At 54.2% G+C, this 14,148-nt stretch overlaps 5 protein-coding genes across 5 annotated transcripts; 1 reads left to right on the top strand and 4 right to left on the bottom strand.

Annotated features, from left to right (window-relative positions):
• Positions 1 to 220: 220 nt before the first annotated feature.
• BDV14DRAFT_53388 (SH3 domain protein) lies at positions 221 to 4,255 on the bottom strand. The gene is made up of 3 exons (XM_073776976.1): positions 2,345 to 4,255; positions 2,190 to 2,288; positions 221 to 2,138 (listed from the first exon to the last, which is right to left on the bottom strand). The coding sequence occupies exons 1-3, from the start codon at positions 4,098 to 4,100 to the stop codon at positions 370 to 372; spliced, it is 3,624 nt and encodes a 1,207-aa protein (XP_073628575.1). The 5' UTR covers positions 4,101 to 4,255; the 3' UTR covers positions 221 to 369.
• Positions 4,256 to 4,858: 603 nt separating this feature from the next.
• On the top strand, positions 4,859 to 6,206 carry BDV14DRAFT_172369 (Rtr1/RPAP2 family protein phosphatase). Its single transcript, XM_073768577.1, has one exon. It carries the CDS (start codon positions 4,943 to 4,945, stop codon positions 5,918 to 5,920), a length of 978 nt encoding a protein of 325 aa, XP_073628574.1. The 5' UTR covers positions 4,859 to 4,942; the 3' UTR covers positions 5,921 to 6,206.
• On the bottom strand, positions 6,207 to 7,124 carry BDV14DRAFT_172368 (40S ribosomal eS17 domain-containing protein). Its single transcript, XM_073768576.1, has 4 exons — positions 7,050 to 7,124; positions 6,838 to 6,963; positions 6,571 to 6,768; positions 6,207 to 6,502 (listed from the first exon to the last, which is right to left on the bottom strand). Exons 1-4 carry the CDS (start codon positions 7,068 to 7,070, stop codon positions 6,428 to 6,430), a joined length of 420 nt encoding a protein of 139 aa, XP_073628573.1. The 5' UTR covers positions 7,071 to 7,124; the 3' UTR covers positions 6,207 to 6,427.
• A 374-nt stretch (positions 7,125 to 7,498) lies between these two features.
• Positions 7,499 to 10,673, bottom strand: BDV14DRAFT_189442 (bifunctional aldehyde reductase/mitochondrial ribosomal small-subunit protein Mrp51; the record flags this gene model as incomplete). Its single annotated transcript, XM_073771197.1, has 6 exons — positions 7,499 to 8,936; positions 9,366 to 9,853; positions 9,911 to 10,201; positions 10,271 to 10,403; positions 10,495 to 10,546; positions 10,652 to 10,673. The coding sequence occupies 6 exons, from the start codon at positions 10,671 to 10,673 to the stop codon at positions 7,499 to 7,501; spliced, it is 2,424 nt and encodes an 807-aa protein (XP_073628572.1).
• A 697-nt stretch (positions 10,674 to 11,370) lies between these two features.
• On the bottom strand, positions 11,371 to 13,898 carry BDV14DRAFT_199704 (beta-glucosidase; the record flags this gene model as incomplete). The annotated part of the gene is made up of 2 exons (XM_073773341.1): positions 11,371 to 13,664; positions 13,730 to 13,898. The coding sequence occupies 2 exons, from the start codon at positions 13,896 to 13,898 to the stop codon at positions 11,371 to 11,373; spliced, it is 2,463 nt and encodes an 820-aa protein (XP_073628571.1).
• Positions 13,899 to 14,148: the final 250 nt, after the last annotated feature.

Here is a 14,148-nt window from a genome sequence, read left to right as displayed (position 1 = left end):
AAAACGACACTGTCAATAGGTACATGGAACAGATGCTATATCCGACAGAAAGATCGAAGGCGATCGTGTAACAGACAACAAGGTAACAAGGACATGCAGCGGGGTTGAAGTTGAGGCTGAGGTGCAAGTCGTACAGTATTAACCAGTCCATGTACCATGCGAAAGCGGAAATAAGATGTACCAGAAACGAATCATCTATCCTTCGAAGAGGTGCTCGGTTCATATTGTAGCAGGAGTGAGGGGGTGAATCGAGGTCGAGCCTCGGTTGACAGAAGTAAATCAATAAACAAGGGGTCATCGTGGGGTTGGAATGGAAAGCTCATCCCACGTCAAGATCATCAAGCATTATTAGGTGTTCATTCCATCTCCTTAATTATCCCATCCGACCCAGCTGCGGGGCATCACTCGCCAGACCTTGCACTCGCCGCTACGCAGATCATTGAGCTTGAAGCTCTCCATCTTGACCTTTTTGCTCTCGCGACCCTGTTCCCAGGCGCGGATCTTCTTCTTCGTTCCGTCCCAATCCACAACAATAGCGACGTGGTCAGGTTTACCAACCTCGGCACTGTATTTCTGGTGCATCGTGCCGCGGTGGCCTTGGAAGCGGGCATTGCGGAAGCTCACAATATCACCAGCGCGAATCTCGTCATTTTGTTGTACAGAGGCATTAGCCATGTTAGAGTAGACCAAGGCACCATAGGCGCGGTTGCCAACAGGACGAAGGGCATCTGACAAGGGGTCCAGGGTGTGTTTGACAAGCCCGAATGGTGTACCATCGGCAACAGTTGTGTTCTGGATGGCATTCACGCCCTCTGTGATGCGGTTGCCCACTTGGACATGCGCATTCTCGAGTTGGTCCTGACGGGGCGGCAGAGGAGGCTGCTCATGGCGTTGCTCCAACACTGCATCAGCCGGGTTGCGAGCGTCATAGTTTACAGTGATGACAGTTTGGGAGTAATCGCGGAACAGAACGTAAACATCCTTGGTGACCGTAGTCTTTCCGCCTCGCTTGGAGGAACTGGATTCTTCAAACTCGAGGAGAATGTCCGGGCGGCCTTGAAGAGATGGAGGTGGCACGTTTGGCTGGGCCCACCACAGAGTGCTCTCAGCCAGGTCCAATTCCATGGCGATATAGCCCTGGTCGATAGACGGGCGGCTCACATCCATAGACCTCCGCACGGAAGGCTGAGCCCTCGGAATATCCAAAGAGGCGCGATTGCTTCCGGGAGTTCGCGGTGGAATTGCTGCTGGTGGTTGACTGGGCGGGGGTGGTGGAGCCGCAACTTCAGGAGGTGCATGTACAGGAGATGCGTCGTACAGGTCATCCGATTCATCTTGCGGCTCAACAGGTGGAGGCGGAGGGGGCGGGATGTTTGGTCGTCCTGTTGGCACTGGCGCTGCCTTTGGGGCAGGCAGCCCATGTTGCGGAGCCGTGTAGCGGTAAGGGTCATACTCATCATCGGCACCATAGGATGGCTCTCTCTGAGGCGGCGGTGGCGGAGGAGCGCTGGGTGCATCTATGGAAGCTCTACCAGCACTCCTTGGTGGTTGCGAGGGAGGAGGCGGTGGGACTGCTCGGGGAAGAGTAGGAGGGAGCGGGGGAGGACGGGTCTCCTGTGGGCTGCGGGGGGATTGAAGTGACTGGTCGTCGGTTGCAGTGCCTTCATCGAGACTGGAGTCACGCCCATGTGCTTTCAATGCGTCCTTGTGTTTCGCCCCCGACGCGATATCGGTGTCATAGTCACCATCATACTCTGTCACTTCACCCTCGACATCCTCTCCAGCTTGTCTGGGCTGTGAAATACTGGCCCTGCTATCGGCAGTTGACCTACGTCGCATAGCCTCAGGCGGAGGTGGAGGTGGAGGCCGGGACTGGGCGGGAACTGGAGGATTCGTCGGAACGGGGGGAGGAGGTCGACTGAGTCTCTTCTCGGAAGCGAGAGTTGGGGACTTAGGCGAAGTGACCTCATATGTTGAAGAGCGACGAGAGTCGAGATGATCCGGCACTGGAGGTGCTGGCTCCATAGGTTGCTGACCCGTGACGGAAGCGAGTTTGGCGTGGACAGAGAGCTCATCATCAGAGTCTTCCCCGCCTGATGTAGGGCTTCTCACTGGCGGAGGAGGGGGGATAGGTCGGCCTACTCTTTGTCTTAGTTATAAATTGAGAAGATGGGGCTTCTAGTACTTACCACCTGGAACCGGTGGGGGAGAAGACGGCAGATCAGTCGTACTTGAAGACGGAGTAGGGCGGGTATCCATGGGAGGGAGCGGAGGAGGAACCGGGCGTTCTAGACAAGATTGTTAGGCGTCTGTATGCAGAGCAAATTGGTAAAGTGGTACGTACCGGCACGAGGAGAAGACACTGGCCTGTCAATTGATCGACGAGGCGGCGCTTCCTCATACTCATCCGCAGGAGAATCCGCAATCTTGGAAGCTCCAGCCGGGGCATCAATGGACCGAGGCTCTTCCTCCTTCTCAAAACTTGGAGAAGCCAACGGTGATTTTACAGCGTTCATACCAGGAAGAGCCATGACAGGGACCGGGGGTGCACTAGGAGCTGGGGCAGCTTCTGCTTCACCGGAGTCCGCTGCGGGTTCGGCGGGAGCCTTTGGCTTTCGGGAAGCACCTCCAGGAGCAATCCCGCCAGGAGGACCGAAGAAGCCCATCATGCCCATTCCACCACTCATCTTGGCCATTCTCTCTCGAAGTTCCATCTTACGCTTCACCTCCGGGTCAACCTCTTCCTCTTCCTCTTCTTCCCCCTCGTCTGACGCATCCTTGGCAACATCTTCACTTGTCTTGCCCTCATGCTCTTCTGCTGGTTTCTGGGCCGGAGGTTCGCGTCGGGCAGGAGCGCGAGCACGCTCCTCTAAGTCTTCCCGTCCAGTAGACGTCTCATCAGCATCCTCGGTATCTGCTGCAGCCGAGTCATCCGCATCATTTGTATCGCTCGTCAGGTCTTGAATCGCTGGATGTTGAACAGGAGACTGGGCAGCAGGAGCGCCTCCAGCCTTCAATGTTTCCACACTGTGATCACGAGCAGCTTCTAGAGACTCAAGGTCTTCTGGTTCTTGTTCGGCGGTAGGTATACCCTCCTCCTGTGTCTCTGTGCGCTTCTTCGCGGGACGCTTGGGCTTTTCTTTCTTCTGAGCAGCTTCGGCTTGACGGGCAGCTTGTTCCATCTGCTGCTTTTGCAGGAGCGCGATACGTTCCTTCAAACTTGTTGGCTTAGGCTGGTCTTCTGCGCCTTCGTCGGTACTCTCAGTCGGCACGGGTCGGCTCTCAGATACAGGAGGCTCGGGTGCTGGTCGGTCCCGGATTTCGGGGTCTTCCTCCCGCTTGTAGGTTGCGACAGATGGTGCCTCGCGGGGCGGCGGAACATATGCATTCTTGCTAGGGGGTGGTGCAACAAACGGCTTCTTGATGAACGACTGGGAGGAGTAGCCACTAGGTTTGAACGGCGCAATTGGCGGTGCAGCCGGTTTGTTGAACGCGGCAATCCGATCCCTGAACGAAGATCCAGTGGGCTTTTCTGCTACAGCTGGAGGAGGGGGCTTCGATGCAAGCTTGGGCGCGGGCGGTTCTCTGAGCTCTTCCGTGGGGCTCTGAACAGGAGGAGGAGTAGGAACAGCCGCAGGGGGAGGCGCGGGTGCAGGAGCAGCAGCTGGCTTGGGTGGTGCAGACTCGAGAATCGGCAACTGTACGGCAGCGGCAGGAGGCGATTGAGGAGGCGGAGGCACAGCTCTCGTCTCTGGTGGTGGGGGAGCTACCTCCTCTTCGGGCTCAGGCGCGCGAGTCTCTGCTACTGGCGATTCGACCGGGGCAGGCTCGGGAGGAGATACAACAGGCTCTGGCTCTTTCTTCGGCCTGCTTGGACGTGACGGCCGCGGAGGAGCAGGAGGCTCATATTTCTCCACGAAGTTCTTGGGGAAAATGCCCTCTACCTTGCTTCCCGACTCGTCAAAGTATTCGCCAAAATACCATTCATCGTCCTCCACAGCAGTCACTGTTATGATCTGGCCGATGGCGAAATTCAGATCATCTTCGTGGCTTGACGCATACTCGAAAACCGCCTTGACCGTGAACGGCGTGCTAGACATTGGGGAAGCCGGCCCTCGCACCGAGGAAGTTGGTACAGGGGAGGTGCGGACCGCGATGGAGCTAAGTGGAGGGGTGGCTTAAACAACGCAACTAGAAAACAAAAGCAGCATGAGGTTTAGCGGATTGTACTTTTAGAATAGATCGGATGGGGAGCGAGCATATGCAAGAGGGGAGGTTCGTGGGCGATCAAAGAGATAGGAGGAATGTAGTGTCAGACGGGGGGGGTTGACGTATGTCGGGTAGGTATGGGCTGCGTCGTGGGGTTGGTGTGTGGATGTGAGAGGTGGAAATGTGATCGGGAGCAGGAAGCATGCGATTACTTACAGAAATTAACCCAGGGCAATCAACAAGTGCCACACGATCGGAATCCAGGGCAGACGCCAAGGGGGGTGTTAAAAACAGCGACGATAACAACGGGACAAGGAGTGGCAGGAGGGTTGGACTTGGAGTGAGAGCGAGGCAGAGGCAGAGGCAGAGCGAGGAAAGAGTACCGCCTGTTCTGCTCCACCAACGGCACGATCGGCGGCTAATAATGACGGAGTGGGAGCAGGCAGAAATGAAGGAGTCAAGCACACTGCCACGATTGTCGGAGAAGGAAAACGTGGTGTAACAGGCTGGGTGCAGGCCGAGCTGTCGGAGAGTTGGGTGTTTGTTTCATGGCGTGCCTCGTCGTCATGATGTGAGCTTCTACAGCTTGGGAATCCGGGGTTTCGCCTTCTGCCGACCCGATCATTCTTTGTGCCTGCCGTGAGCCGTCCCAAGGCCGCCCAACCTCCACCCAGACTCTACTTTTTTACATACATCCCCTGCGACACACTTCTGAGTCCTAACAAGCGCAACCATGTCTTCCGATAATTCTGTCTTAAAGACGTCCCTCCCGTCGATTCACGCTGCATCCGCCCGACAATCAAATAACACCAGCCCGCCTAAATCAAGATCCAGCAACGCCCGGCGCTCGCCACTGAAGCCCAAGCAGAAGCCTTCCAAACCAGAGACAGACCCCCGTCATTTAGCGATCGCTTTACACCATGCTCATCGCATTCAAGCGCAGAAAGACGCCCAGGACTTGATCCTCGATCGCATCCTTGAACTCCTCACTATCCCGTCTACACCGTCCGCCGATCCTGCCGCCCCTTCCGCGGAAGACGCCCGCAAATTCAAGTCCGCTCTAGTGCCTTTCCAGCCAGCCGACTACGACAATCTCATTCAAGAACGAAATATTGAAGGCCTTTGTGGTTATGGTCTTTGTCCTCGCGAACACCGCAAGGATAACGCGAGGGGTGGATTTCGAGTAACATGGGGCGCCAGAGGAAGTGGACCTGGCGGCCGTGGACGGGATATGAACATTGTGCCACGAGAGAAGTACGAGATGTGGTGCTCGGATGCTTGTGCAGAACGTGCAATGTATATTCGAGTTCAACTTGCGGCAGACCCCGTTTGGGAACGACGAGGTGACGATCTACGAGGAAAGCAACTCGAATTGCTAGAGGAGGGCCGAGCAGCAAAGGGAAAGAGCGCAATGAGGGATCCAGCGAGCGTCAAGGAAGTTCTTGGTCAGCTAGATAACTTGCACATGGACACAACACCAGAGCCCAATGCAGTTGCGGATGATATTATGAAGTTGTCGGTCAACGACACTGATCGCTCGCGGGAACTCGCCATGGAGCGTGGCGACCAAAACCCTGCTCTTCGGGAAGGAAGGGTTGATGTTCAGATCAAAGAGAACTTAAACTTCGATAGTCATGTCACTTCGCCAGAGATGCGGCCTGGTGACGAGAAGGGTGGCTCTATTGAAGGATATATGCCACAGGAACAGTGATGATGTTGACGACTACTTTAGATCTGACTTGGCAGACTTGTTTTACTTGAGGCGTTCTACAGGCAGATACCCAAATATAATTTAGGCACGGCATACATACCTTTCACAAGAGTTCAGGGCCACTAGGACAAATTCCTCCCAGATCAGTAATCGATGAAATCGACTCCGTGAACCTAGTACCGAATTCGCCAACCCATTGAGAATCCAGCCTCAAGACCAAGAAGGTAGCACTACGCATCTCCCACCTGCAAAAGCAAGCAGAAGACCTCAAAAGAGGGAGAAAATATTGGCAATCAAGCCTCATCCTTTCGGAATCAGCGACACCTTTCTCAGCAGCAACCATGTTTCATTTCTCATATGCTGTTCCTAACCCCAACCCAGTACCCGGGAACCGAATCAAAACAGCCGGCACGCCAGCAGCCAGGGGACTATAATGGATAATAAAAACACGGCCGGACAGACCAGATCAGATCATTAACTTTTTTCGAGATCGTTAGGGCGAGTCCTCTAAGCGCGGAAGCGGCGGGGGCGCTCGGGCTGCTGCTGGGTGACAGCGACGACGTTGACCTTGAGGTTGTCAAACTGGAAATTCAAATTAGCATTGAGGTGATTGAGGTTTGGTGAGATATGTGATTTCTGGTGTAACTTACGCCGAGGCTCTTAAGGAGGTCCTTGGTGTCGGTGTCGACATCGAGCTGGCCGGACTCGGTCTGGGAGACGTCGAGAGCAGAGATCTCAGGGACGTACTGGTCCTTGCGCTCGCGCTCCTCCTCCTGGAGCTTGAAGGAGATACCGCGGACAGGGCCACGCTGGATACGCTTCATGAGGTGGGTGGTGTAACCAGCGATCTAACAGATCCAAAATTAGCGCTTTCCTTCTTCCCTTCACTTCCCTCTTCCAAAAGTAATTGCACCAACCTTGTTGCGAAGACGCTTGGAGGGAATGATAGCGATCTCATCGCAGACACGCTTGTTGGTCTCGAAGTCGAGGGTGAGCTTGGGGTAGTAACGCTCGATGACGACCTTGGCAGATCTCTTAACGGTCTATACAGCAAAAAATCCCATATTAGTATATTATTCTGAATACGCGATTAATCGCCTTAACGGCTTGAAGGCGTTCAGTATCTCACCTTAGTCCTGACGCGACCCATTTTGGCGGTTGTTGGCTGGCTGGTTGATTGACGGTTTGCGAGCTGGTTGCTGAGAATTTGAGTGTGTCAGTCTGGTCGGGACTCGGGTGGTGGTGTTGCCCTTGCCCTAGTTTACCGCCCACGTGATTGAGGGCTTCTTGGTAGGATTCTGCGCTTTAACTAGTTAGTGCATTAGCTAGATTGATGCCTGAGGCTACAATCTACCTTTAGACATGTTCAGGGTCGGACTGCGGTCTGGAGTGAAGTGATATTGGAGTATCTAATTGGATTATGATAATTCCTCTCCTCTGACGTACATTGAAAAACAAGTTAACGAGAAAATTTATGCTTTATATTGAACCCTCAAGCTATTTGTACAGTAATCGAGACAATCAGTAGGAATCTGGGCAGTAAAATACACAATGCTGAAATCGGAACCTCCACCATATTTAGATCATCTTCCTAAGTCTATCTACAACACTACCGACCTGATCACGCGGTTGCCGCGACCTCTCAGCAACACCCTCGGCAGGCTGGACAGTGCGGGCCCGATCAAGTCTAGGCACAGACCGAAGGCCAGCACGCTGCAGGTCAATCGAAGCATATCTCGTTGAGGTACCGCCAGTGTTCTTCTGGTGTTCTTGAATGCCGAAAGCCGTCTTTGTGCCCTCTGTAGGTCGGGCGGCCACGATGTTGATACGGCCGGTTGTGTTGATGGAGGCCCGGATGGGCGTGACGTGGTATTTTCCACCGCCGGGGATGCTGCCGTCGAAGGACAGCATGCCGGGGGGTGCTCTGTGCTCGACGAAGCCTGAGGCGCTGAGGTCCTCGAAGGCAATACCGGCGATACCACCGACAGCACGACCGGGTCTGCCCCTGACTTTGCCTCTGGGCCGGAGAATGCGTGCCTCGACGGGGCGTTGGGAGCTCTGGGGACCGTACACGGGGTGGTTGTAAATTGAAGCGTGGGATCGTGCGTAGGAGAGACCAGCGGAGGGATGCGTCGTGGGGGGTCCAATGGTCGCGTATTCCGGTACGGGCATCTTTGAGGGGGGAGAGTGGTAGTACGTTGTACCGACCCGGTCACCCGGCACCATGGGGGCAGCAGGAAGATCCAACAGCTCAAACACGACAGGTCCGAGTTGTTCTGGGTCTGCACGCAGCGTCCTCAGCCATGTCTGGAACTCCTGCTCCGTGGGGAGAGGCAGGTTTTCGAGATCCTTCCCTGAATCCTGTGCCTCCTTCTTCATCCCCAGAGTCCGCTTCTCGGTGAAGCGCTGTCGGAGCTTCTGCATGAGCTCCGGCTTACCCTTCTGGACCTTCTTGACGAAAGCGTCGAACTCCGCCTGCGACAACCCAGCAAGCCAGGGCCCGGTGTGTCTGAATTGCATGGTCTCCGGCGTCTGGTCCTTTTCGCGAACCTCAGTGTTATCAACTCTGCTCTCAAAGGGACTTTGGTGTCGGGGAATAATGTGCGCGCCAAAGTTGACTTGCTCAGGGAGCGAAATGGGCATATGCAGGTCCTGGAACTTCTCGAGGGTCACGGTGTGGTCGGCCGCGGATTCGAAGTCGGTGACATGCTCGAAGGAATCCATTTCAAGAACTCGCACAACGGGTTTAGAAGACTTCATAGAAGTCGACTTGGCAGGCAATGGCCTCTTCAAACCCCAATCGCCTCGCGATAGTGACGAAGCCGGTGTGACGATGGACGCTCGGGTAGGGTGAGGGAGGGTAGCGGTATCGGATTCGGCGTGGTTCGTATAGGCGACATTTTCGAAGGGAGAAAGTGCTTGCGGAAGTGCGAATACTCGGGACTTCCGCAGCAGGTTTGCTGTAGGGGATAGCCTGGCTGCCGCCATGTTGATTGACTTTGAATGCTCCGATTGCCTGTTGTACACGCGGGAGAAAAGTTGGTTTCGGAGTTGCGATGGAATCTACGGGTGACGGTAGCTGCACAAAGTGCAGTTTCCCCGGCCATACCTAGAGTCCACACGGCCCATTTACAAACAGTTCATTACCTACAGACCATGGCCCGCAGGTTGCAAATCTCACAGCAAAATGAAATTTAGGTGCCGCTTCGAGGATACTCCAGGAATATAATATGTACCAAGTTTTGCGCTCTTAGTTCAACAAGTTGGCAGAAACAGATTACCGGTAAACAACACCGCAATCTCCGGGTGTGTTTTGCGACCTGCAGGCCATGGTCTACGAACGATTCGACTACTCAATTGAATTACCAATAGAGCAAACATCCTCTATTCCTCGTCTGTTTTAAATGTTATCTAACTAACCCAACTCTAAGCCCCATTCTCCAACAACGACTTAACAGTATCAACAACAGACTCCTTCAAAGAGCGATACTTGAGTCCCAAAATCTGAATCGACCTCGAATTATCATACCCATACACATCGCTCGGAATATCACTCTCCGCACCCTTAGGCGGCAATCGATCATCAAGCTCAGGATACGCATCGCGAATAATATCCACAATGTCCTTGTTCGCATAGTGGCCCGCCGTAACGAAGTACCGCTTCGCGCCGGCGTCAGCGACTTCAATGGCGCGGATATGAGCGAGCGCGACGTCGCGCACGTCCACCCACAGAAATGTGCCTGTGGGCGGGATACTCTCTTTATTGAAGCCGCGGACTAGCCCGCTGATGCGGGCGTTTGAGGTGTTGATTGCGTCGAGGGAGGTGAGGTAGTGCACGACCGGCCCGAGGACGAGGGGTGGGTTGATTGTTGCGAGGTCGAAGTTGGGCTTTTCTTGCTCGATGAAGTCCCAGGCGGCTTTTTCGGCTAGGGTCTGGTAAGGGCTTTGTTAGCTGGCCATTCCTACAGAGGCTGGAAGCTCGTAACTTACCTTGCTAGCTCGGTAAGTGGCAGAAGAGTCCAGTCCCTCTTCCCAGGTCACAGGGTTCCAGTTCGCCTCGCTGTAGACCTTCTCATGCTTCTTCGCATTGACAATCGACGCAAAAGAAGAAGTGATCACCACTCTCTTAACAGAGGGCGCGTTAGCCTTTATAGCCTTCAAAATACCCGTAGTCCCCTTAATAGCTGGGTCCAAGAAATCCTTCACAGGATCCTGAACATTAAAATGGAAAGGCGACGCCGTGTGCAGGACGTAGTCGAATGGAGGGTCCGATTTGACAGCCTATGATGTAGCCGACTGATTAGCGTACTCCCAAGGCGGCAGTAAAGGTAAGTATGGGTTGTTGCGGACCTCATCGAAAGCACCATCCTGCGCAATATCCTTGACAATCACATAAGAGAGTTTCTCCTTCGGTGTATCCGGGTGCGCGGAGAGGATTTTATCGCCTTTTTCTGTGGATCGAACGGTCGTGACGACGTCGAAGCTGGATGAAAGTGGAGTCGGTCAGCCCTGCCATCACAAGGTTATATATAGTTGGACGTGGAGGGTATTGGAAGGTAAGGTAGGGTACTCACCCGCGCTCCAACAGCTGATCGAGGACGTGAGCGGCGATGAAGCCGCTGCCTCCTGTTATGTTGCGTTAGAGTGTCGTCCATGGGCATGGTCGCTGCCGAGGTATCTACCGGCCTCCTAGGTCATCTAGACTAGAGGGGTAGAAGTGAGATAACATACCTGATAGAAGGACCTTAGGCATGATGAATTATGGATATCTTTCTTCGAATATATATAAGTATAGCCGGAAGATATAAAGTTAATAGTAGACTCGTCAATGAAGTCGCCAGACAAGTATGGCAGGGTTGGAGAATAGACCTAAGTAACCTCCAACAACCCCGCGGCGCCAAGCAAGACTTTATACTCCGCGCGTTGGTCCCATTAGGTGCTTCGAGCCCCAAATGAACTGCGATGGCATCATCGATGGCAATTGGCAATTGGCAGCATCTCCAGTCCACCTAGTCCGGATAATCGGAGTGATAGGAACCGCAGTACCGCTGTATCTACCGGACCCCCTCCAGGTCCTCAAGCAAGCGACCAACAAATGGACCGAACTGGCTAATTCACCCCACTTCGGCCCACAGCGCTGGTTATCAGTGAATTGTGGTAGGGCACCAAGGCAATACGCATGTAAGCAGCTTACTTATGCCTTTTGATGATCACGCTAAATGCTTATGGTTCCAAGTGTTGATCCACAGAGTACGGAGTTAACGATGATAGAATGTTCTAAATCGAATATAACTCCGGTCAGGGTCCAAAAATATTGATAGTGGGAAAAATATTAGAGATTCTATTATCCATGCAAGACTATACTATACTCTGTACAAAAATTGGGAGAGACATTTCTTCATCAATCATTTTGTCCAATTGCATGCAAAATGCATCCTTCAAGCACAATTCTATTGGCTCTCGACAGGAGTGATCTTAGCCACCTCCTTCAGATTCCTGCTGCTGAAGCCGACACGGATCGTGAACTCGCCCTCGGGGATGAGCCACTGCTGCGAGATGATGTCCCAATAGCTAAGGTCACGGCGCATAAGCTCGAAAGAGACCTTCTTGGACTCGCCGGGAGTCAAGGTGACCTTCTCGAAGCCGCGGAGCTGCTTGACGGGTGTGCCCTCGGGCGCACTGTCAGGGAAGGTGACATACAGCTGGGGCACGGTGGCGCCCTCGACATCGCCGGTGTTGGCGACTGAGACGGTGACATTGTAGATGGTTTCCCAGAGGGCAGGGTTACCGCCTGGCTGGATGGACTGGTCGGTGCTGGGCTCGGAGGTGATTTCGTCGACGACAGGGGTGGCGGCGATGTTGGAGATGTTGAAGGTGGTGTACGACAGACCGAAGCCGAACTCGTACTGGACGGGGATGTTGTGGGCGTCGAAGTAGCGGTAGTCGATCTCGAGCTTCTCGTCAAAGTACGATTGCCAGTCATCGACGCCGTCGGTGGTGATGTCTGTGGTGGGAGGGGCATTGTAGTCGCTGCTGTTGCGGGCAATGGTGTATGGAAGACGACCAGAGGGGTTTACATCGCCATACAGGACATCGACAATGGAGTTTCCGGCCTCTTCACCGGGGAAGTGGGCGGCGAGAATGGCAGTGACGTTGGGGTGGCTGGCGAAGGGGAGCACGTTGATACCAGAGGAGTGGCTGACGACGATGGTGTTGTTACAGAACGAGGCAACGTTCTCAACGACCTCGGTGCCGTTGTAGTCGAGCTTCAAGTGCTCACGGTCAGCGCCCTCCTCAGCCCAGGTCTTAACAAAGACAAGGCAGGCAGCTGGGGGAACGGGGTTCCAGAGGAGGTCGGCCTGGACATCAGAAGTCACAATCTGGGTGTTGTTGAGCCATGCTTGAACCAACTTTGTGCCCTCCTTCTTAGCACGGGCTTGGATAGCTGACAGGGGAGAAACGAGGTATGTGAAGCGGCCAGTTCCGGAGCCACCACCAGCACCAATGACACCGTTTTCATAGGCTACCTTGTTGAGTGGGCCGTTTGTCAGCTCACCTGCATCGTTACCAAACACAGCAATGCTCTTGGGTGCCTTCAAGGGAAGGGCGTGGTTCTTGTTCTTGAGGAGAACGGTCGACTCGGCAGCCTGCTTGCGGATGAGCTCACCGTGGTCACCACGGACGTCACGGCTCGCCTCGCCAGTGAGGTTGTAGTGACGGGACCAGGTGGATCGAGGGGAGAAGTCGTTGTAGTAAGCTCCGGACGGGTCGACGCTGGGGAAGTCATTGTCCTGGCCCAAGAAGAAGTATGGGGTCATGATACGGATGATCATATCATCAACACGAGTCACGTCAAGGGTTCCGTTGTTCACGGCCTTGGTCACATTTCCACCGAAGAAGCTTCCAACATTGAAGGTCTGTCCGTACGAGCCGAGACCACCGGGCATATCCATGTCCTGCCCAGCCTCGATACCAGCAACACCAACGTGGGTGGCACCCCAGTCAGACATGACATAGCCCTGGAAGCCAAGCTCTTCCTTCAGCAGTCCGTTGAGGACCTTGGAGTTGGCACATCCATAAGAACCATTGAGGCGTTGGTATGAACACATAATGGAGGCTGCCTTAGCACGGACAGCGTTGGCAAAGGGCCACAGGTAGAGTTCGTGGATGGTTCGGTCATCGATGTTGGAGGAGACGGCTTCCTGGTCAACTTCACCGAGGTAACCGCCTTCAACGAAAGTAGGGTTACGCTGAGTCTCCTGCTCATTACCGATAAAGTGCTTTGCGCAAGCCTGCACACCGGCATCCTGGTGACCTTGGATAGTCTCCTCCATGGCAACACCAGTGAGGTAAGGGTCAGCAGCGAAGCCTTCCCAGTTACGGCCGGAATAGGCGGAGCGGCCCATAGGGCCAGCAACAGGACCAAGAACAACGTGAGCACCCTTGGCCTTGAATTCCTGACCCATGGCATAGCCACGGGCGTACAGGATCTCACGGTCCCAAGAGGCGGCGGCGGTGACACCGGCAGAGAAGACGCTCGCATAGTCTGCTACACGGATAGCCAGCGGGCCGTCTTGCAAACAGAGACCGGTGAAGTTCAGGCGAGGAATGGCGACAATGTTTCCAACGCAAGGTCCGGCTTGACCGGTGACCATGTCTGCCTTTTCCTCAATCGTCAACTCAGCAACAAAGTCCTTAGCCAGCTCAAGGGCTTCCTCCCAGCCACCAGATCCAGTCGCATTTGCTATTGTCAAAGTTCATAGTCAGCTTTTGGGATTGATCGGCCATGGACGGAAAAGGGAAGCTTACGTGAAGGGTAGACAGCAGGTGAGTGTCCATATGATCCAAGGATCGTTGTGTTCTTGGGCTGGACCCAGCTGAAGGCATCTTCACCACGAGAGCCACCGCCAAAGTTCTGACCGTTGACGCCAGTGGCTGCCAACAGGCCCCAGACGAGAAGTTGTGATGTGCTAGCCATTGTTGTCATGTTCCGAGCTGCACTGTTGTCCAAGCTTGGAGGCTGTTGAAGAAAAAAAAAAGGTATTCTACGAGTGATCGACCACAGCTACTTATAGTTTATTTCGGCAGCTACGACCCAAACCTGGGAAGCCGATGCTACAGTTTCTCGGGGTGCATTTCTCGCTTCCGTGTACGGAGACTCGGGCCTCAGCCCGACACATGAGGTCATTCCATGGAAGCTCTCCAGGAACCCCATCCTATTCACAACG

Source organism: Aspergillus stella-maris (genome assembly GCF_047715825.1).
Source record: "Aspergillus stella-maris strain CBS 113639 unplaced genomic scaffold BDV14scaffold_24, whole genome shotgun sequence".
In the NCBI taxonomy this organism is placed as follows: domain Eukaryota; kingdom Fungi; phylum Ascomycota; class Eurotiomycetes; order Eurotiales; family Aspergillaceae; genus Aspergillus; species Aspergillus stella-maris.
This window is presented reverse-complemented; position numbering and strand designations above follow the sequence as displayed.